The 24,393-nt window shown below is 43.5% G+C and overlaps 1 protein-coding gene across 9 annotated transcripts in view; it reads right to left on the bottom strand.

Moving 5' to 3' along the window:
* USP54 (ubiquitin specific peptidase 54) overlaps positions 1-24,393 on the bottom strand; it is a 125,460-nt gene that overhangs the window by 23,136 nt on the left and 77,931 nt on the right. For 7 of the 9 annotated variants that reach the window (XM_044298924.1, XM_044298925.1, XM_044298920.1 and 4 more), the window contains exons 6-16: positions 23,340-23,422; positions 17,971-18,076; positions 17,739-17,885; positions 15,525-15,674; positions 15,062-15,230; positions 14,247-14,417; positions 10,004-10,135; positions 9,495-9,875; positions 6,849-7,086; positions 5,866-6,005; positions 5,361-5,534 (exon numbers count right to left, since the gene is read on the bottom strand). In XM_044298924.1, coding sequence (XP_044154859.1) covers positions 5,361-5,534; positions 5,866-6,005; positions 6,849-7,086; positions 9,495-9,875; positions 10,004-10,135; positions 14,247-14,417; positions 15,062-15,230; positions 15,525-15,674; positions 17,739-17,885; positions 17,971-18,076; positions 23,340-23,422 — 1,891 coding nt within the window. The remainder of the gene's footprint in view (positions 1-5,360; positions 5,535-5,865; positions 6,006-6,848; positions 7,087-9,494; positions 9,876-10,003; positions 10,136-14,246; positions 14,418-15,061; positions 15,231-15,524; positions 15,675-17,738; positions 17,886-17,970; positions 18,077-23,339; positions 23,423-24,393) is intronic. The other 2 variants (XM_044298919.1, XM_044298921.1) reach the window with 2 other exon arrangements.

Genomic DNA, 24,393 nt, shown 5'->3' with positions numbered 1-24,393 from the left:
AATAGGATGGCGGCCATTTTATTTGCCCTGATGATTGCTCCCTAGATAAAATGAGCAATTATAACTAATGAAAGGTAATTGGGAATATATTTATAATAAAGTAATATTTAAGTATTTTCAGCTTCTTAATTCCCAGAAAACCCCTTTAACCCCTTCAAGACACAGCCTTATTTCACCTTAAGGACCAGGTCATTTTTTGCAAATCTGACCAGTGTCACTTTAAGTGCTGATAACGTTAAAACACTTTGACTTATCCAGGCCGTTCTGAAATTGTTTTTTCGTCACATATTGTACTTCATGACACTGGAAAAATTAAGTCCCAAAATTAATTTTTTTTGCATAAAAAAATACCAAATTTACCCCAAATTTGGAAAAATTAGCAAATTTCAAAGTTTCTCTACTTCTGTAATACATAGTAATACCCCCAAAAATTGTGATGACTTTACATTCCCCATATGTGTACTTCATGTTTGAATTATTTTGGGAATGATATTTTATTTTTTGGGGATGTTACAAGGCTTAGAAGTTTAGAAGCAAATCTTGAAATTTTTCTGAAATCCAATTTTTAGGGACCACTACAGGTCTGAAGTCACTTTGCGAGGCTTACATAATAGAAACCACCCAAAAATGACCCTATTCTATAAACTACACCCCTCAAGGTATTCAAAACTGATTTTACAAACTTTGTTAACCCTTTAGGTGTTGCACAGGAGTTATTGGCAAATGGGGATGAAATTTGAGAATTTCATTTTTTGCCTAATTTTCCATTTTAACCAATTTTTTACACTAACAAAGCAAGGGTTAACATCCAAACAAGACTGTATCTTTATTGCCCTGACTCTGCCGTTTACAGAAACACCCCATATGTGGCCGTAAACTACTGTACGGGCACACAGCGGGGCGTACAGTGAAAGGTGCGCCGTATGGTTTTTGGAAGCCAGATTTTGCTGGACAGTTTTTTTGACACCATGTCCCATTTGAAGCCCCCTGATGCACCCCTAGAGCAGAAACTCCCTAAAAGTGACGCCATCTAAGAAACTACACCCCTCAAGGTATTCAAAACTGATTTTACAAACTTTGTTAACCCTTTAGGTGTTGCACAAGAGTTATTGGCAAATGGGGATGAAATTTGAGAATTTCATTTTTTTGCCTAATTTTCAATTTTAACCCATTTTTTCCACTAACAAAGCAAGGGTTAACAGCCAAACAAGACTGTATCTTTATTGCCCTGACTCTGCTGTTTACAGAAACGCCCCATATGTGGCCGTAAACTACTGTACGGGCACACAGCGGGGCGTAGAGTGAAAGGTGCGCCGTGTGGTTTTTGGAAGCCAGATTTTGCTGGACAGTTTTTTTGACACCATGTCCCATTTGAAGCCCCCTGATGTAGAAACTCCAAAAAAGTGACCCCATTTTAGAAACTACAGGATAGGGTGGCAGTTTTGTTGGTACTAGTTTAGGGTACATATGATTTTTGGTTGCTCTATATTACACTTTTTGTGCGGCAAGGTAACAAGAAATAGCTTTTTTGGCATCGTTTTTTTTATTGTTATTTACAACATTCATCTGACAGGTTAGATCATGTGGTAATTTTATAGAGCAGGTTGTCATGGACGCGGCGATACCTAATATGTATACATTTTTTTTATTTATGTAAGTTTTATACAATGATTTCATTTTTAAAACAATTTTTTTTTTCGTTTCTCCATAGTCTAAGAGCCATAGTTTTTACAGTTTTGGGGCGATTATCTTAAGAAGGGTCTCATTTTTTGCGAGATGAGATGACGGTTTGATTGGCACTATGTTGGGGTGCATATGACTTTTTGATCGCTTGCTATTACACTTTTTGTGACGTAAGATGACAAAAAATAGCTTTTTCTACACCGTTTTTATTTTTATTTTTTTACGGTGGTCACCTGAGGGGTTAGGTCATGTGATATTTTTATAGAGCCGGTCGATACGGACGCGGCGATACCTAATATGTATACTTTTTTTATTTATATAAGTTTTACACAATGATTTCATTTTTGAAACAAAAAAAATGATGTTTTAGTGTTTCCATAGTCTAAGAGCCATAGTTTTTTCAGTTTTTGGGCGATTATCTTAAGTAGGGTCTCATTTTTTGCGGGATGAGATGACGGTTTGATTGTTACAATTTTGGAGTACATGCGACTTTTTTGATCACTTTTATTATCTTTTTTGGGGAAGTAAGGTGGGCAAAATTTCAATTTCATCATAGTTTTTTATTTTTTATTTTTATGGCGTTCACCGTTCGGGAAAAGTAACATGACCGTTTTATAGATCAGGTCGTTACGGACGCGGCGATACCAAACATGTGTAGGGAATTTTATTTTTGTCATGTTTAATCAGTGATAAATGTGTTTTTTGATTTTTACTTTTTTTTTTACTTTTTTCACTTTTTTTTTGACCCAGACCCACTTGGTTCTTGAAGATCCAGTGGATCTGATGTCTGTATAATACAGTACAGTACAATATATATTGCACTGTACTATATTTTACTTACACTGAACAGATCTATGCTTTCAGCATAGATCTGTTCAGCACCATGGACAGCAGGACGCCTGAGAGGCGTCCTGTTGCCATGGGAACCTTCCCCGTCTGCTCAGTTATGTTCAGAACTGCGCAGACGGGGAAGGGTAAGGACGGGGCTCTGGGGGGGCTGTCTGGGAGCTCTCTCCCTCTCCATCGGGGGGCTGCAAAGGTACAGCAGCCCTCCGATGGGAGAGGGAGGGAGCTCCCTGAGCTGTTAACCTTTTCCATACCGCGGTCCGTACGGACCGCAGTATGGAAAGGGTTAAACGGCTGACATCGCATCACCGATGTCAGCCGTTTATACCAGGGTGCCAGCAATGTGCTGGCACCCTGGTATACCCACTAGACACCAACGATGATTATAATGGGAGGCGGGCGGGGGATCGCGATCCCGCCTGCCGCACCGCCCGCCTCCCGCAACTGCCACACCGCCCCGCACCGGCCCCGCACCGCCCACAAACCGCCCCCTGCACCCCGCCACATAAATGGAATTCAGGGGTGCAGGGGGGGTAAAAAAAATCGATTTGGGGCAATTTTTAGGTTTCTGATCCCTGCGGTCAGGGACCGCAGGGATCAGAAACGACATAAAGCGATCGCCGATAGGGGGGGGGTGCCGAAACTACCCGATCGCCGATACGGGGGTCACAGGACCCCCCTCGGCATTGAGCCTGAGTGCCTGGCTGTGTGTAACAGCCGGCACTCAGCGCTGTCACCATGTCTGCAGACATGGTGACAGTTTTATGCCATGACGAGTATACTAGTCATGGAGCGCTAAGTAGCAGTGCTCCATGACTAGTATACATGTGATAGGTACAGTATATTGTCACACTCTCCTTCTCTGATCGCTTCCCTGACAGGAATGGGGACGATCAGAGAAGGAGAGGCACACAGTCCCTCCCTAACCCCCCTTACCTGCCCCGATGCGCTGCGATTGGTCCCTCTGCAGTATTGGACCAATCACAGCGATCGTGGGCGGGTCAGGGGTCTAATACAACTCCTTCCGGCTTCTAGGGTTGCCTAGCAACCCCAGCACGCCGGCTTCACTGAATCTTCAGCGCTCAGGTCCCTGCGCTGACAGTGAAGCCGATCACGTACATGCACGTGGGGATGCGGTGAGGCACCACATTCCCCCACGTACATGTACGTGATGTTGCGTGAAGGGGTTAATAAAGAAGGGCATGGAGAAGAGGAGTTGTAAATTGTAAAATGAGAATCGATTATGGCTCTCCAGGGGTTTTCCAGGATTTTAATATTGATGACCTATTCTTAGATTCAAGTGTATACAAACGAGCCGTCCCACTGGAGTGAATAGGACGGCTTGTAATTACACCTGCTCACCACTGCAATAATAATGTCGGCAAGCAGGTAAACAATGAAAGGAAGGCAGCTCTCGCATGGAGCATAGCCTTCTCTTCAAACAGCTGATCGGCAGGGGTGCAGGGTGTCGTACCCCCAACCATCTGATATTGATGTCCTGAGGATAGAGCATCAATATTGAAATCCCGGAAAACTCCTTTAAAATGGTTGCATGGGGATCTAGCCACAGAGATAAAAATTACCTAAAAAATTATAATATAATAATTAAATTTAAAAAATGACCCATGACTTCTCTTTTATATCTCACTACTTTCCATCGCCGTCACTTCAGTTCTCCTCACCAGGCTTTGTTTACTTGGGTACAGCAATAATGTTGCATTAACAACAGAAGACTGTTGCATCCAACCACTGGCCTCAGCAGTGCACCACCAGTAACTAGCTGCAGCGATCATGTTGTCAACACTGCAGCCAAATACACAAAAACTGGCAGAAACACAGGGGAATTTATCAGGTAAGTAATGACTCTTGTTTTTTAATGTCATTTGGCCCACTTGGCTAGATCTAGTCCAATCTTACAGAACACCTTTAACGGTGGTGTTTAGAACACAATTTACTTAACTTTGTAAAACTACTAGAGGACCAGTCATTACAATTTCAGATGTGGTGCACTGATAAACTATGCAACATGCACAGATACAGTATGGACTACCAAATACTGAGAATAGACTGATGTACATAATTAAAAAAAAAGGACATCAGTCTTAAGCCAACTAGTATAGGTGATCCCACTAATTCATCAAATATACAATCACAATCTTCAAAATTCTAGACACATGATCTAGGCAAATGTTACACATTGGCTGTTTTGCTAGTTTGGAGTAGGGTTCATTCTAGCATTTTGAGTGGTTTTCTTTTGTGATAGCCTTCATTTTAGTAAATTACAGTCAGTTTCACAATGGCTTCTTCTGTAGATCTTGGGCTGGAAACAAGCAGTAACTAATCAGTATCAGTGATGGTCAGTTCGCAGTGTTCGCCAGCGAACACATGCGGGCTGCCATCTTTAGTAAGGTAGACTCACCCGTCTGGCGATGCACAGGTGAGCCTTTACCTGTGCCGATCTGAAATCAAATGCGGTCAGCGGGGGCAGGCAGTTCCAAGAACAGCCCGATGAAGGCCCCCGGCGGCTGTTCTCGGAACTGCCTGCTCCCGGTGACCGCATTTTATTTCAGACTGGCTCTCGGCACAGGTAAGGGCTTACCTGTGCATCGCCGGACGGGTGAGTCTACCTAACTAAAGATAGCAGCCCGCATGTGTTCGCTGGCGAACACTGCGAACTGACCATCACTGATCCAGCTGATACCAGCTAGGAATTTAGGGACAGTAGAGGAAAAATAAAATATTTCATGACAATTCAGGACTAGAATTTCTTCCTAAAAACATCTTGCATGCTTTAGGATGTGCATATAATATGGAAACAAGAAATAAGTTACCCTGGTTTTGTAACTCATCCAAATCTAAAAACCGTCGAGGTCGTGGGTTGAATCCCATGGCTGCCTCAATCTCTTTTTCTCGCTTCCAGCGCAACTCCTGCTCCCGTGCTCTTCTTGCAACTTCCTCCTGAAGTTCATCCAATTCACTTTTCATGGGTCCTGGACTCTCTGTTGCTAGAATTATAAACACAGAAAAGTGCTGAACAGCCACAGGACTACGCCAAGAAAATTATGTTTTGTTATATTAAACCGGGATTATGAAAATAGCACAGGGAGTTTTATAGGTCTTCCAAAGATTACCAGCATTGTACCATGAAAACATTTCCAACTGAGCCACTGTATGGTACTATGTATTAAGTCCCATTACTGAGTTATTCTCTACTAGAAGAATATGTCTATAACAGGGAATCTAATGATGCATGCCACAATTTTTTAAGTCAGATTTCATACAAAGAAGGCAGACTGAGGTCCATTTATGAAAAGATACCTGTAAAGAATATCTTACCAACATGAGAGGGATGGACCTTGACCCAGACACTTGAGGCAGAGTCTGCCATATCTAATGCACTGCTGCTCTGAGACTTTGGAATGTTTCGCCAGGTAGGAGCTGGAGCTGTACCGGGACTTTTCCTTGAGTGATATTCCCTTAAAATAATCAGAATGAAACAGTTAAAACATATGATAGGGTGATAATTTACTGTAATACACAGGCAGCAAGAGGGTGCTCTATACATTTAGTACAGTAATATATTTTTTTTTTTCAATATATCATCTCAGTGACTCAATTAAGAAACATCTCCTAGTAAAAGAGCTGTCCTATTATAAGGCCTACTACTATTAAATGAGTAATATCATTCTAGACCTAATAGTATACTGTATTTAATAAAAATCTTTCTTAATATGAGGGTTGGTAAAAATAAAATTACATTTACATTATTTTTTTTTAAAGCGCGAGTTATATTATTGGCAGTCAAACCACCTTACATCAAGGTTCTGCAGTGTCCAGTGTCAAAGTAAACATATTAGATATTATAACAATGACTTATAGCATGCCTTTGTATTTTTCATAATCAATAGCATATGAACAATGTAATATACTTTGTTGAAGAAAAATGCCTCTTTCTTCACCTAAACCTGTAACTGTTTAAAAATACTGCACACAATGAAAAACAATGAGGTATAACATTTTAAAGAGTGCCCATACACGAGTGCACTTGTACCTATACAAGCATCACAAAACCACAGTGCACTTCTGCTAAGTGTCCGGGCAAACAGTCTCACAGGGAGTTGATGGCTTATTCATAAGAGGTATTTTTTTTAACAAACCAGTAAGCTCCTATGGACAGGGTTCCCTTTGCTAATCTATATAGTTCAAACTGTATTTGTGTATTATAATTGCATGGTATATTTTGACTGGATGTGGTTTTAATGCATTTCCTATAAATGTTATATAGTATGCATGCTTAATAATTTTAACAAGGTATTTACCGAAAAGCACTACAATTCTCTGATAAAGGCAAGTCCATGCTGATGGGACTATTACTGTTCCGTTCACTACTTTCATAGCCGGACTCCATCCTCTGGATAAGACGAGGCTGCTGCTGATCCCCAAGGTAAGGAGGAGCACCACGTCCGACACCCCAGCTCCTATATTTCACACATGGAGGTTTTTCCTTTGTATCAGTATTGGCGTTTTCCCTCCGATCATTGACAGTGAATTCCTTGGCTTTTATAGGGAATAAAAGTGGATTTTCTCATCACATTGCACTCTATGTAGTTGAAGCATGCTGATGAACATAAATATATGGCTATTTAGGGACACAATGACATAACAGTATTTGCTATCATTAGGCAGCCAACATTGGCCTTTCTTAGAATCCAGGACAGACGGATCCCAGCATTATCAAGATTTCCATAGCAAAAAAAAAAAAAACCTGCATTGAGCAATACTGTTATCTGAAGGGGTTGGCCAATTTACAATAGGATAAACCGTTCTGCATGCTTCACACAAACACACACGACTTTGTACTGTTCCCCAGCGCACATAGTGATGGCTGTCTTGGGCAACTGAGCTCAGAAAGAGCAGATCAAGTCTTGAAGACTTTTCGCACTATATGCCAACCTGCCCAGCTCCTTCTTCTCTATAACATGCTGCATGCACACTGCACTGCATTTCGTGGCGACACGTTCTCTTTAACAGGGTTAATCAATTTAAAATGCTATTTCTCAAAATGCCATAAACATCATGTATTCTTCATACAAAAATACATGACTTTGTATTGTTCCGCAGCCGTCACGTTTGGACACCCTTTTAAAGAGAACTTAGTCACCATGACCTACGGTGCAATCCGGTCTAAGGGTTAAAGCTGTCATGAAATAAATTGTTAGGACTGCTGTACATGCGCACGAGAGTCCTCTCCATTGTGGTGGCATGGCACAGCAGTGTGGACTGTGTTTTTCAGCACAGCTTTGAGTGCTATAACTGAGGCAGTAGGAAAATAAAAATGGCCCTCTGGACTTATCTGCAGTAGTACATGTATTGCTGCAGATAACAGTCCAGAATTGTAGTGACAGGTTCCCTTTTAATGGCGTTGTCTGACCATTTGGTTACACAAAGACAGGAGAAGATTAAAAAAAACTCCCCTTAACAATGCTGCCACTCTCAATCTGATGCTTGCTGGGTCGCTCCACTGGTCTCTTCTTGCTTCCTCTCGACAGGCAAGAAACAAACACTCAGTCAATCATGTCCACTGCGGAGACCCACCTCAATAAGGGATTGGCTCGTGCAGTCAATTCCTACATGTCAAGGGGGCTGGCTCAGTGGTAGTTTTCTATGTGACGAGAGGGGCAAGGAAGAGACCGGTAGAGGACCCAAGAAGTGTCGGAAGAGAAGAGACATGAAATCAGTGAAGTGACTGACATTTTTTTTTAACATATTCTGGGCCTGTTAAAAAAGAAAATAACGTCCAACGACCCCTTTAAGAAGCCAACTCTATCCCAACACATGTAAGTGCATATGATGTAACTCTATATCATGATTCAGAATATACAGCCACAACTTATAACAGTTACTCGAAGTACCAACAGGGTAAAAACGATAAGGCGCTTGGTAATACCTAGATAATGCCAAAAAGGTTAACATTTTAAAATCAAGCCACCCCTACCTGATATAAAACATGGTTTAGGTATTACTTGAGCAATGTGTGTTCACTATAGACAATTTGCCTAGGAATAACTTAACTGATCCAAATATAGATGTTCAGAGGTATTTAAAGGGAACCAGTCATCAACTTTGTGCTGATCTCACTGAGGGCAGTATAAAGTAGTGACAGACATGCTGATCTCAGCGGTGTGTCACTCATGAGCTAAAAGTAAGAGGTTGCTGAGAACCAGCATCATAATCATTGCAGCCCAGGCCTTGAAAAGAGTCAAATCTACCTGAGAAGAGTCCTGGTTATTATAATCTCCTGCTCTCCTCGCCCATCTGCTGATGATTGGCAGTTCTCTCCTAGAAAGAAAGGGAGAAAACTAGGTAGAAGACTGTCAGTCATCAGCAGGTGGGCAGGGAGAGCAGGAATCCATGGATAACCAGGACTCTTCTCAGGTGGCCGGGACTCTTTTACAGGCCCAGAGTCTGCAATGATTGTGATGTTGGTTCTCAGCAACCACTTAGTTTTAACTTTTAAATGACAGACCGCTGAAATCAACTCCCCTGTCTCTACTTTATCCTGTCGTTGGGGCATCACAAAGTTGATGACAGATTCCCTTTAATGCTGGAACCCCTACCAATTTCAAGAACGGGGGAACCCCAAGCCCACATTCACCCCAGCAGCAAGACTGTGGTTAGGATACTGAATAAAACATCAAATAAAGCATGCACCCTGCTTCTCCATATAAATGGCACTAATCAAGCAGCCGTGTCCGGCTGTTTCTGTAAAAGTAACAGAGGTGGAATGGAGTGGCAAGGTGCATGCTCAACAACCGTTCCATTGAAACGCCCAATTAGGATCACTGGGGTCTCAGCGGACAGACCCTCTCCATCCTCCTCAATAATCTATTAACACAGATGCATTCCTAAAAAAGAAGAAGAGAGGAACAAAAGACGAGCAAATGGGCAAAGGAACATCCCCTTACCAGAGTCTTCTGAGAAGGGACTAAGTGGACTGTATCCTGTGTTTTTCCTCTTCTCATTTCTGAAGATACTATCAACATTTAATGGCTCACGTGTCGGGCGCCAAGTAGGCCGATACCTGCCAGATAACCCAGATTTCATCTCATTGCTGCCGTTTTCAATTTCCCAGTCACTGGGTCTTATTACTAAGTTTGATGGTGGCTTGATCTCTGCCTGATCCACTGCACTTCCAACATGATGTATGCTCTGTGTCGTTTGTGATGCTTGTGATGGTCTACTGTGAATCATATTGCTAACAGTTGTCTTAAAGTCTCTTAACCTACTGGAACTGCTGGAAAGCTTCAGACCTGCTCTTGGAGCTTGCTTCTCCTTTAATGTTTCACCTAATACAATGAACAAGTAGTTAAAGAAAAAGCCACATATTAAAATAAGAATCAAAACTAATAAAAAAATAAAAAAAGAAGGAAAAAGTGATATCAAGCAGGACCACTAGTAAAAGTGCAGGTCAGACCTTCACTGTGATAACCTGAAGATTGGGACTCATCTCCTTTTCTCCGAGGCCGACTGGAACTTCGTTTTCGGTCAGTTATGGGTCCCTTCCTTGAAAAATGTCTCTGACTACACTCACTATCTGTCAGGTGTCCTGTATACAAGAAAGTACACCATAAAACCCTAGAAGATGAGGATACCTGCACAGAAACCTACAACCTAGTTATAAAAATGTGCTGTATATCATGGAAACCGTGAAATACCTAATGTGTTATCACACGTTGGCTTTCTTCAGAGTAACTGAGGCATAAATTCCCACAAATGTGAGACTCATGATGATATTAACAGCTGAGCTCTGAATTGGTTTGCACGCAATACAATGGTTCTATTGCTTACATCAAAGGAGAAAGAGGAATATTTACATCTGTCCCAGGTAAAACATCAGTAAACCCCTTTAAGGAAAATTCCACCTTCAATATTTAATACATTCTGGATAATATTTGGACATAAAATTGCAATTGACATACCATATTTTTTAGATTATGAGACACTTTAGCAAGAAAAAAAAATTCTGTGTTTTATACTACACAGTCAAGGTAGTCCAGCTGTGTCAGATACCTGACTGCTAAAGCACCATGTCCATGTCAAGCAGAGGATTGCGAGAAACGGCTCTCACCAAGCTGAGGATCCCCAGGCAGCATGAAAGCAGATGAAGGCTCCGACCAACTGCATCTTGATGATGTCACCAGTGGGAAGAGTCACGCCAGGAAGAAGAAAAGGACTCTACAGTGGATGTTGTATTGTACACTGTAACGCATGATGTTTTTTGAAGGGGTTATGCCACTAATAACACTTACCCCCATCTAAAGTATAGAGAATAAGTGTTTCAACACTGGGCGTCCTGGTGTTCAGACTACGGGTCCCAAGTGTCATGGAATTGCTCCATCAGAATGCAGTGGAGCTACGTTCGCTGGTCCATTCACTTCTATGGGACTTTGGGGTGCAGCACTGTACTCCCAGGGATCAAACACTTATTCTCTGTGGGCGGGAAATAAGTGTTACTAGTGCCACAACCTCTTTAAAGTGGACCTGTCACCCAAAAAATAAAAAATACAATGCAATCTGATAGCACCATGTTATAGAGCAGGAGAAGCTGAGCAGATTAACATATGGTTTCATAGGAAAAGATTCAGTAAAACCTGTAATTTATATATTTGTATCTTTGATTTTTTCACTTCCTGTGAATACCTATCAGTACAGGAGGGAAGAGTTATCAGTGATTGATAGAATTGTATGTATAAGTGTGCATAGACATAGCTGTCAGTTACTAGTAACCCCCCACCTCCTGTACTGAGAGCACTTTTCAGGGCTGCAGATATAAATGTATAAAGTTTTACTGAACCTTTTCCCACGAAACTATATATCAATCTGCTCAGCTTTTCATACTTTTCATTTTAATAAACATCACAAGTTTTTTTACAATACAATATCCACTGTAGAGTCATTTTCTTCTTGGTGTGACTCTTCCAATTGGCGACATGACCAAAGGTCATCAAGTTGCAGGTCGTCAGAGCTTTCATCCCATTTCCTGCTGCATTGGGACCTTCAGCATGATGAGAGTTGTGTTTCTCGCAATGCCCAACTTGGCCTGGATATGATGCTTCAGCCCCCTCTTCTACCTGCATTGATAACACATATCAGGCAGGGAGAGGTGTGCAGTTCTCTCATCGATCGGGCAAAGAGTGCTCTGATGGATCATCAAGCAAGTAGTCAGGGGTATCTGGCATTGCTGGACCACCCTGACTGTGGACAATACTACACAATAATACATTTTGTGTAGGATACCTGCAGGTGTGCCATGCATGCAGCAGAGATGTATGTGTGTACTGTATGTGTTCAGCAGAGCTCTGTGAGTATCTACTCACCGAGTACTACCAAGCATGTAGCAGTGCTGTGTATGTATATCTACTGTGCATATAGAAGTTATGTGTGTGTATCTACTGTGTAAACAGCAGTGTTGTGTGCACATCTAGTAGTGTTGTGTGTATATTTCTACTGTGCATGTAGCAGTGCTGTGCGTAAAGTGGGTGTTCTGGAGAGCTGTGTCTGCTGCTGAGTTGAGTGTGTATACATATTGCGCATGCAGCACAGATGTGTGTTTATAGTGTATGTGCTCAAGAGCTGTGAGTGTGTTTCTGTAAAATGTAGTGGTTAAAGAGGGCGTAAAAGATACTTATAATTGTGGAGTGTCAGGATATTAATGACCTATCCTCAGCATAGGTCATTAATATCAGATTGACGGGGGTTCAGCATCCCCCAAGCTGGTTGAAGGGAACACAGCGCTTGTGTGAGCGCTGGACCGCTTTAAAGCTTACCGGTTCCTCCGCCCACTTGTAGTGGCGGTGCAGTGTAAATGAAACCTTCCTTTCCCATTCTCTTGAAGGTGTAATTACACTGCACCACCACTGCAAGGGAGACAACATGCAGGTAAACTTTAAAGGGCTTCTGTCACCCCACTAAACATTTTTTTTCTTTTTGTTTACTTATAATCCCTACACTGCGATTTATGCCTACATAATCTAATTAATCATTTTGGTCCAGTAGATTTTGTTTAAAAATGTGCTTTTAAAATATGAAAATTACCTTGCTACCAGCAAGTAGGGCGGCTACTTGCTGATAGCAGCCGCATCCTCCGATCCGAAAGACGCCCCCTCCGCATGTTGATTGACAGGGCCAGGGAACGGGATCGTTCTCTGCTGGCCCTGTTTGCATTCAAAATCTCGCGCCTGCGCCGTACCTGTCTTCAATCGGTGCAGGCGCACTGAGAGGCGGCCGCTCCATCCTCAATGCGCCTGCGCCGGGTGTGGATGTGACGTCATCAGCCCAGGCGCATAGAGGATGGAGCGGCCGAGTGAGCGGCTGCCTCTTAGTGCGCCGACTGAATACCGTTACGGAGCAGGCGCAAGATCTTGATAGCAGACAGGGCCAGCAGAGGACGATCCCGTTCCCTGGCCCTGTCAATCAACATGCGGAGGGGGCGTCTTTAGGATCGGAGGATGCGGCTGCTACCAGCAAGTAGCCGCCCTACTTGCTGGTAGCAAGGTAATTTGCATATTTTAAAAGCACGTTTTAAACAAAATCTACTGGACTAATTAGATTATGTAGGCATACATCGCAGTGTAGGGATTATAAGTAAACCGTTTAGTGGGGTGACAGAAGCCCTTTAAAAAAGAAAAAACACATGCATAATATACCTGAAGAAGACACTACCAAACAACTCGGGAGACACGCATGATAGAAGACACATTTACTCCTTTCATGTGAATACATGCACCATTGCTGTTTGTTTCAATGGTCAGAAGATGATACATTAGGGCTAACAGGAGCCGACTGTAAAATGATTAACCTGCTCTACTTTACTTACCTATCCTAACCTAACCCTACTCTAGACTAATAAAATTAGTAAAAATGACCAGGGAAGTAAAAAAATTATAATTTTCTAATTTGCTGTTGTCTAAACCTGGAAAGTCTGAAAGTTATGGTATATTGCATCTAGGATGTCCATCATCAGAGACACAGACTACAGGCAGATGAACAGGAGCTTCTGCTGCTGTCAGGACCGGGTATTAGACACATGGAGTGAAGGATGGAACTAAAGTAATGGCCTCAGAGCACAGAGGTTATTATGCCTTCAGGTTCCGAAGAAAATAAGCAGTTTTATATAATTATAGATCCATAAAAAACATTTTATTTTTATTTTTTCAAATTTAAAATGCAAAATTTTACATTGATTCAATTTTTATGCAGCATTGTATTATGGCCATTTTATTTTAGATGCATATACGGGGCTCAACTTAAAAAGAATATATTTATTTAAAAATCAGACACCTAATTATCATGAGGGGAATATCAGAAGTCAGTTTTGCTCCAGTCTGTGTTCGTGTACTTTATACCACATTTATCAAATGTCTCATGTTGTATGATAAATTTGTCTGATCCTAAAACATTTGTGTAGAAAAGCTACTCCAGTTTTCCTACTCCACCCTTCTACTGGAGTGAGACGGCGACTTTTTTTTTTTGGGGTAACTTTTTAAAAAGTGTCAATGATAAATCCGGAGTGAAACTCATTAACATGGATAATCACATTACAAAACTGAAGTGAGTGGTGTGAAAATACAAGAAGTCGCAAGATTTTTGAGAGTGCAAAAAGTCGCAAAAGCCCTAGAGCGTAGGAATGATAAATCAGGGCCATTGAGTTGTGGTACCTGTATCTCTACTGCTCTGTGATGCTGCATCGTTCTCCAGGTTGTAGATGACAGTGCCTTGGGAGTCAGAGGAGAAGTGGCTGACTACAGATTCATGATGTGAATGTTTGAAGTGATAGCTGTCCGTGGAGGAGTCTGTCCTGGTGTCGCTGGAGATAGAGGGCTCCCTGCCTAAGGCACAACAAAGAAATCACCACTGTGTCAAATGCTATGCATGCAGCTTATAGATAAGGATGCAGAATAAATAACAAAGAAGGATACAGAAATGAAGGTAGTAATTCACCACTACAATTCTGCACTTCCATTTTATGATACCCATTGCCCTATGTTTAGGACATCTAAAGATCAACATTACCTGCATCCTTTCTGTTCACGAGAAAAGACTGCATGCTAAAAGCACTGATAATTACACAAAGCAGATATTGATTCTTTCCCAAGATGGCCATACATTTTAGATTAATGTCTACTAAACCCACCCCACCTATTGAGTATTGTAGATGGCGGGGGCAGAAGGATCGGGTTCTTGCAGGCCACATAAATGTGTTAATGTTGATCTGAACTGGCCTAAAATTGCAAATAACACTGCCACATTAACACTTACGGTTGACTGGAAGAAGAGAAGGAAGAGCAAGTGCCTCTTACCAAACTATTTACTCTCAGAAAAATGTAGGTCATGGAATTTTTCCTTGTGTGTATTACATCATTTAGGTCAGGATAAAAGAGTTTTTTTGTTTTTTTGGTCGTGGCAGAAATCACACATAAATAAAGAAAAAAGGGGATAGGCAGCAAAAGATGAAAAAGTGTGAAATAATTACCAGAGTCCTCACTATCATAGCAAGTTCTGCTATACTGTCGTATATCCATCTGAGACAAAACATCTGGAACAGATACAGGAGTACCTCTGGGATCAGCGTACAAAAGTAATAATGGCTGATAGTGCCCCTTTATGCATTTTGTCACTACGTCTTTCCATTTTGGACCAATCTAGAACAACAAAATGACAAATATAACCCCAAAGCACACATGCAAACATGGGATTGTCTGCCTTTTATATAATGTAAGTTTACGGGCAAGTACAAGGTCTCACAAGAAATTGGAGCGTACACTATATGAACTGTAGCAAAAGTGGTGGGAAATACAAAAGCATCATTTCACAATCAACGTTCGGTGAAAGGTTGGGTAACTCGGTGCAATAATTGGGGATATCCTAACTAAAACGTTGCAGAAACTTCCACCAAGCAATCTGAGACCAAGTTATTGTTAAAGTACTTGGATTACCTCTTTGACATGGGCATCATCGAAGTACATCCACTTGCGTATTTTGGTTTGAAAGAAGAAGGTGGAGTAATGTTTGCCGTAGTAACAGATCATCCCAACCAAATAAAGCTCAGAGTGCTTCGCTCTATCATCTGTAACTCTATAGAACAACTGAGAAAAGCAGGTAAATAAAACACCCAAGGGTTAATATAGAACTCCGCAAGGAAAACTGTAAGGCCCCTTTCACACGGGCGAGTTTTCCGTGCGGGTGCGATCCGTGCGGCGAACGTATGGCACCCGCACTAAATCCTGACCCATTCATTTCTACGGGGCTGTGCACATGAGCGATGTTTTTAACGCATCACTTGTGCGTTCAGTTGAAATCGCAGCATGCGCTATATTGTCCGATTTTGACGGGACGCAGGCCCCATAGAAGTGAATGGGGTGTGTGAAAATCGGATGGCATCCGCAAGCAAGTACGGATGCCGTGCGATTTGCACGCACGGTTGCTAGGAGACGATCGGGATGGAGACCCGATCATTATTATTTTCCCTTATAACATGGTTATAAGGGAAAATAATAGCATTCTGAATACAGAATGCATAGTAAAATAGCGCTGGAGGGGTTAAAAAAAATAATAATAATTTAACTCACCTTAGTCCACTTGCTCGCGAAGCCCGGCATCTCCTTGTGTCTCCTCTGCTGATGAACAGGACCTGGGGTGAGCTGCTCCATTAAATAGAGCTTAAGGACCTTCGATGACGTCACTCCGGTCATCACATGGTCTTTTACCATGGTGAATCACCATGGTAAAAGATCATGTGACGTACCATGTGATGACCGGAGTGACGTCATCGAAGGTCCTTAACCTGTATTTAATGGAGCAGCTCACCCCAGGTCCTGTTCATCAGCAGAGGAGACACAAGGAGATGCCGGGCTTCGCGAGCAAGTGGACTAAGGTGAGTTAAATTATTTTTTATTTATTTTTTTAACCCCTCTAGCTCTGTTTTACTATGCATTCTGTATTCAGAATGCTATTATTTTCCCTTATAACCATGTTATAAGGGAAAATAATACAATCTTCAGAACATCAAGCCCGAACTTCTATGAAGAAGTTCGGGTTTGGGTACCAAACATGCGCGATTTTTCTCACGCGAGTGCAACGCATGACAATGTTTTGCACTCGCGCGGGAAAATCGCGCATTTTCCCGCAACGCACCCGGCTCTTATCCGGGCAAAAAAACTCACGCCCGTGTGAAAGAGGCCTAATACAAATTACCATGTAAAATAAGTCACATCAACTTTTTCAGGGGTTTTCCCCATCTTAGACAATGGGGACATATCGCTAGGATGGTAGGTGCAGATTGTGGAGGGCGCATTGCGCATCCGCCTTTCATTTATTTCTATGGGACTGCCAAAAATATCAAAGCGCTGGCTCAGCCATTTCTGTTGGCCCCATAGAAAGCAAAGGGAGCGGTGGCCGTGCAAGTGCGCTCCTATTCCCTACTATGGGGAGAGTGTTTGGTGGTGGCCAGACCCGGGGAAACCCAGGGTCCTCCGGCCACCACCTTCCCCACTCTGTTCTCGGCGTAGGTGCGGAACCCACACCTATGAGAAAATAAGGGGATATCTTAGCGATATGCCCCCATTATCTCAGATGGTAATACCCCTTTAAAGAGGACCTTTCACTGGTCCCGACGTTACAATATTAATACCTGCCAGTGTAGGGCGTTACTAGTAGATGTCAGGACTCTTTTTTTCTGATGCGCTGTTCCGTTCCCCCGCTGTGCCTCCTGTTCACTTATTAGTAGTATCAGAACAGGAGGAGACTGCAGTGTTTCTCCGTCTCCACTGCAATTGGGCAGCTCACAGCCAGGGAGGAAAAAAAAAAAAAGCTCACCTGCGTGAAAGGGCACAGTGGGGGAATGGAGCAGCGCATCTGAAAAAAAAAATGCCAGGGATTATTATAACGTCGGAACCAGGGAGAGGTCCTCGTTAACTACTGTATATAAATTGCTATAGAAAAAAAATAAAGCACATTACAGAAGCAAGGCTGTATGGCACAAGGACAATATGAGAATCAGTTATTTTGTTTCTGCCTAAACATTCATTGCATACCAGATATTATTCAATTACGGGATTGTGCTTGGAATCGAAGACAGAAAATGATGCTATATGGACCACTACACATCTGGTCTAAAAAATTCAAACAACATATAGTGAAAGGAAACTTACATCCCCGAGTTTCAGGCAGGTTCCAAGACTGTGGATAACATCTTCAGCAAGATCGGAGTGATCAGAGTCCCACACCAGTCCTATCGTTATGATCTGAGGGGCATTCATGAGCACCCGACGGATGCGGATTTTCTCCCCACAATTGCTCTGTAAATTCAATGCTGTTATAATACAGTCCATAATCTAAAATTGTCCATTGTCCATTTTCCATGACATAACACTGTGTACTCACAGGACAGTTCCTCAAGTCTCCCATTGTACTAGCTTTCTGCAGTAATTCTCCAAACATATCAGGGGTTGGTTTTTCTCGCCGTTCCAACATACATATTGCCTGGTTACTACATTGTAAGCAGAATAAATAGGGGAATTAGAGAAGTGATTGCTCAAGGGCAGTGCCAAATAATGCTACCTACAGCTATTACATATATCCATCTCATTATATATATATATATATATATATATATATATATATACACACACACACACACACACACATATACACAGTATATCTGAAAATACTAAAGGGGCTGTTTCACTTCAGCACATGGCATTTATCATGTAGACAAAATTAATACAGGCAGTTACTAATGTATTGTTATTATCCATATTGCCTCCTTTGCTGGCTAGATACATTTTTCCCCTTACATTATACACTGCTCATTTTCATGGTTACGACCACAATGTAATCCATCAGCGGTGGCCGTGCTTGTACACTATAGAAAACCGCACTGGCCTCTTTGGTGGCCGGGACCGTGGGAGTGCGCACAGTCCAGCACTGCTGAATTGCAAGGTGGTCATGGAAGTTCAGGTTCGCCGCGTTCGGCCGAACTTTCCTGCAAAGTTCAGGTTCGGGACCCGAACTTGACCCCGAACCCCACTGAAGTCAATGGGGACCCGAACTTCGAGGCACTAAAATGGCGCTAAAAAAAAGTCATAGAAAGGGCTAGAGGGCTGCAAAAGTAAGCAAAATAGGGGTAAAAGCAGTAAAATTACCCGGCAAACAAATGTGGATAGGGAAATGAATAAAAAAAAAAAAAAAGTAAAAAATAATGATAAACTAGGAAACTAGGAAGCGGAGGTCTAAGTGGCGTAGGAGGTTGAGGAGGCGGTGGACGTGGTGGTGTAGGTGGAAGCGGTGGTGGAGGAGGTAGCCAACATTATTTTTGTAGTTTTTTAAATAAATTTGGGAAGACCCCCAAAACATTGGGAAATCTAAAAAAGAAAAGAGAAAGAGCGCTGGAGTATAACAATGGCTTGGTGCAGCCGGTATACTTGTCTATTCTGCACAAGGAATGGACAAGTCCTGTGGGATCCATGCCTGGTTCATTTTAATGAACGTGAGCTTGTCCACATTGGCTGAGACCCAGAAGTTAAATGGGACAGACCCATCACTCAGTATGTGTAGGTGTGTGCACACATACTGCTCCACCATGTTGCTGAAATGCTGCCTCCTGCTAAGACGTTCCGTATCAGCTGGTGGTGCTGGTTGTTGTGGCGTGCCGACAAAGCTTTTCCACATTTCGGCCATGCTAACCCTCCATTCTAAGGTGCTGGCGGTGCCCCAGCTGCATTGGCTACTTCTTCCTCTTCCTCCTCCTTCCACTGAGCCCCAAGTGTCAGGTGGGAAAGCCATCAGCAGCGTGTCTACCAGCGTGCGCTTGTACTCGCGCATCTTCCAATCACACTCTAGTGACGGAATTAAGGACGGCACGTTGTCCTTGTAGTGGGGATCCAGCAGTAATCAGTTTAACCAGTAATCAGCACTGGTTAAAATGTGGGCAACTCGGGGGTTGTTGCGCAGGCACTGCAGCATGTAGTCTTCATGTGTGCCAGGCTATCCAGAGGCAACGACAAGCTGTCCTCTGTGGGAGGTATATCGTCTGTGTCCTCTGTATCCCCCCCAGCTACACTCCAGTGATGCCCATAAGCTGCTTTGGGTGCCACCCTGCTGTGTACACAGTTCTCATCATCATCCAGAACTGTGCCATGGCTGGACAATTGTGTCCCTGGCCTCTGTTGGTGCAGAAACCCACCCGCCGAGCCACTTGTGAATGACTGGCCTGATAACCGTGGAAATGATCCCTCTTCCTCCTCCTCTTCCATTATCGCCCGAAGCGTTTTTTTTCAAGGAGACATAGAAGTGGGATAGTAACGCTGAGGACTGCGTCATCGGCACTGACCATGTTGGTGGAGTACTCAAAACAGCGCAACACGGCACATACGTCCCCGCATGGAGGCCCACTCGTTGGTGGTGAAGTGGTGCTGTTCCGCAGAATGACTCACCCGTGCGTGCTGCAGCTGAAACTCCACTATCGCCTGCTGCTGCTCACACAGTCTCTCCAGCATGTGCAAGGTGGAATTCCACCTTGTGGGTACGTCACATACGAGACGGTGAGCGGGAAGGCCGAAGTTACGCTGCAGCGCAGACAGGCGAGCAGCAGCAGGGTGAGAACGACGAAAGCGCGCACAGACAGACTGCACTTTCTGCAGCAGCTCTGACATAGCGGGGTGATTTTTCAGGAACCTCTACACCACCAAATTCAGCACATGCGCCAGGCAAGGGATGTCGGTCAAACTGGCAAGGCCCAGAGCTGCTACGAGATTTCACCCATTATTGCACACCACCAGGCCGGGCTTGAGGATCAGTGGCACCAACCACATATCGGTCTGTTGTTCCATGCCCGTCCACAGCTCCAGCACGGTGTGGTGTTTTCCCCCCAAACAGATGTGTTTCAAAACAGCCTGCTGTCGTTTCTCCCTGGCTGTGCTGAAATTGGTGGTGAAGGTGTTATGCTGTCTGGATGAGGAGGTGGTAGAGGAAAAAGCGGAGTAGGAGGCAAAAAGAAACATGCTGCAATCCTCTGTGGCGGAAGGACATGCGCCAAACTGCTATCCGCCTCAGGCCCAGCCGCCACTGCATTTACCCAGTGTGCAGTTAGGGAGATATAACATCCCTGCCCGTGCTTACTGGTTCACATATCTGTGGTTATATGAACCTTGCCACAGATGGCGTTGCGCAGTGCACACCTAACTCTGTCTGCCACTTGGTTGTGCAGGGCGGGGATGGCTCGCCTGGAAAAGTAGTGGCGGCTGGGAACCACGTACTGTGGGACAGCCACCACTATAAGTTTTTTAAAAGTCTCCATCTCCACCAGAAGGAATGACAGCATTTCAAGGGCCAGTAATTTTGAAATGCTGGCATTCAGGGCCAGGGACTGCGGGTGGGTAGGGGGGTATTTCCTCTTTCTCTCCAGTGTTTGGGAGATGGAGAGCTGAACGCTTCCATGGGACATTGTGGAGATGCTTGGTGACAGACGTGGTGACGTTGCTGCCACGTCCTCCGTTTGCGGGGTGGCAGGTGCCACTGTCACTCCAGAGGTGGATAAAGAGGCTGAGACTGCAGCAGAAGAGGGACCAGGAGGAGCAAGAGATCTTCCGTGTTTTTTGAGGTGTCTACTTCACTGCAGCTCGTGCTTTGCACTTCGATGCCTGGTCATGCAGGTTTAGAACATTTATGCCTCGCTTCAGGCTCTGACTGCACAGCGTGCAAACCACTCATGTTTTGTAGTCAGCAAATTGTCTGAAGAACTGTCACGCCAGGGAACTCCTTGGAGCTGGCTTTGGTGTGCTCAGTCCCTGGGTGCGGTCGGCAGTAGCAGGCGTACTGTATAGAGGACGGCCGCTCTGCTTTTGCACACTGCCTTCTCTTTTGCTGTGCGGCTGGTGCTGTGTGACCACCACCTCTTCCTCCGAACTGCACACGTCACTCGAATGACCTTGATTCCATGTGGGGTCTAGGACCTCATCATCCTCCACCCACTCTTCACCTCTGCCCTCCTTGCCAGTCTGCACACGGCAGAAAGCCGCCGCAGTTTGCACCTATGTTTCTTCATCATCAGAGATATGCTGTAGTGGTCCTCCCATGTCCAGATCCGGAAACATAAGTGGTTGGGCATCAGTGCACTTAATCTTCCACTTCTGGAGCAGGGCTATGTGGATGGCCCTCGAAGACCCTGACAGCAGTAATCAAAAAGCAGAAGAGACTGCTGCATGACATGGGGCTCAGACTGCTTGGCTGATTTGCAAGGGGGTGAGTTGAAAGACAGATGCCCATGGGCTGCAGGTGCCAATGCAGAGGACCAGGTGGGAGACAATGTGAAGGAACTGGAGGCACTGTCAGCCACCCAATCTACTATCGCCTGTACTTGTTCTGGCCTCACCATTCGTACACCGGTATTCGGGCCTAGAAAATAACGCTGAACGTTCTGTTGCCTAAGTGCACCTGAGGAAGGTGTTTTATTTTGGCATGTAGCTGGCACAGATCGACCACGTCCTCTCCCTGCAACATGACCAGGGCCACGTCCCTTATTTGATGCTCTCCTCATTCTTTGAAGTCTCCCACTGAACTAACAGACGGATTAACCATATCAATTTCCCTGTCACGTATGCAGTGCAGGTGTACTTGTACGCAATAAATGGGTATATGACGTGCACCTAACAGACGGATTAACTATTATATTTGTGTGTCAGGGGTACATAGTACAATGCTGCATTGCACCCACACACAAAAAAAAAAAAAAAAAAAAAAAAATATCGCACTAATAGCCTTTCAACAAAACTTTAATAAATGGTCGAACACCGAACCCGAACTTTTCCGGCAAAGTTCGGGTAATAAAAATCGTAAAGTTCGGGTTCGCTCAACACTAAACTTTAGTAATGACACAGACTGACTATTAGGAGAAAGGACATGCTCTGTGACCTGTGTAGAGGTCATCATGCAGGGAGGATGACAAATTGAGTTGTGAGGTGCTAGCTTTCATTTAAAAGACATTTCCTAAAGGGGGTTTCCCAAGCTTTTACTATTTATGACTTACCCTCAGGACAGGTCATACACCTGGCACCCCCACCGATCAGCTGTATAAAGAAAAGGTGTGCAGTCTCTCTTCCTGCTCACTGCTGCTATGTCTATGGCAAAGCAGCAGCGAGCAGGAAGAGAGACGGCATACCTTTTCTTTATACAGCTGATCGGCAGAGGTGCCGGTTGTCGGACCCCCGATTTGATACTTATGACCTACCCTGATGATAGGTCATCTATATTAATAGCCCAGAGAACCCCTTTAAGCAGGGCAGCAACTTGTATTTACTGTAGAAATGTAAATGTATACAACTTTATAATTACTTATACTTCTATATATTTGTTTGCCATCAGAGAATGAACACACTTGTTCAGATTAAGATGCAGCAATTGCAGCCTTTGCAATGCTTTGGGCGCATAGACTCCAGAGCGATATATTGTAGTAAACTACCAGAGAGATTTGTGCTCTGCTGATGCGTTGTCTAGCCTGGTTACTACCACATCCACCTTCTCAGCTGAGAACAGGACAGATCTCAATAATGGAAATAAAGTATATTAGAAAGTTGTAGATAGTTTTGTTTATATACTGATTGAGCACCATATATATAAAACTGGAATTTTGGAAAAGTCACCAGTTGTTTTACAGAGGGCTATGTGGTTTACTATGACAATCTGCATGAATGAGCTGACAGACAAACATATAGGAAATAGCAGGTTGTGTAAAACTAAAGGGCGCTTCATCTTACCAGAGAGCAGTAGTAGAGATGTAATGCACCATCTGAATAAAAGGCAGAGGGTCTGATGTGGCACCACAGCTGGTACATACACACTGCAAAAGCAAAATTATTCACTGCACAATGGAAAAAGTTAAAACACCACAACAGCAGAGCCGTGACAACTTCATATTAGCAAACCTTGATGTACACCACTGACTATTGAGGAGCTGTAGGGATTCTTGTATTTTGGGCAGAGAGAATCACCAGTGCTGTAGACTGTGCTAAAAACCTCAAGAGAGGCTCCCAGCGCTGGTGTGAACAGAGCATACAGTACAGATGAAGATTAACAGAAAATTCCGAACATGCCTAGTTCATGCACAGATAATACAGAACAAAGTCGGTTCTGCTGGTTACCATGCTTTATAGTATCTATACACCAGGTACTGTCTACAGTAATCGGACACAGGAGATACTGACTATACAGGTAAAGGCTCATGCACATGACCATATTATTCTGAAGTGAGCTATGCTTTTTTGAGGATTGCGCACTGACTCGTGTGCCCAATCTGCAAATCTAAGCACAGATCATACCAGTTGTACTAAAAGGAGCGAGAAATAAAAAATGGAATACATACAGAAGATTTGTTTTTCATGGACCCTAAATCAGAGAAAAGCAGATGAGAACAACATTTCTAGTTGCAAGGCCTTAGGGGGAACCTCTGGGTGGGTACTATTATGGAGACCAGTTGATACACATGACAACTATTGTAGGCTAGACAAGCTTGCTGGATTTCTGGGTAAAATATATGCAACTCATCATGTCTAACATCTACCGGCATCAGATGGGTTGCTAATTTGAATATCTTTCCCTTCAACCCAGAGGGGCATTGCCTTGCCTACAATACTGTGCACTTGTACTCGGCATACCAGGCACGTCACCTGGCCTACAATACTGCACACGTATTCTGCATACTAGGGGCATCACCTGGCCTAGAATACTCTATGTACCATGGGCTCTCCATAATGAGAAATCGTACCCCTTAGACAACGCATACATACTGTTAAGAAACATTTTTATACTAGG

The sequence above is a fragment of the Bufo gargarizans genome, chromosome 6 (assembly GCF_014858855.1).
Source record: "Bufo gargarizans isolate SCDJY-AF-19 chromosome 6, ASM1485885v1, whole genome shotgun sequence".
Classification (NCBI taxonomy): domain Eukaryota; kingdom Metazoa; phylum Chordata; class Amphibia; order Anura; family Bufonidae; genus Bufo; species Bufo gargarizans.
The sequence above is the reverse complement of the archived record's forward strand: the minus strand, read 5'-3'. Positions and strand labels throughout refer to the sequence as shown.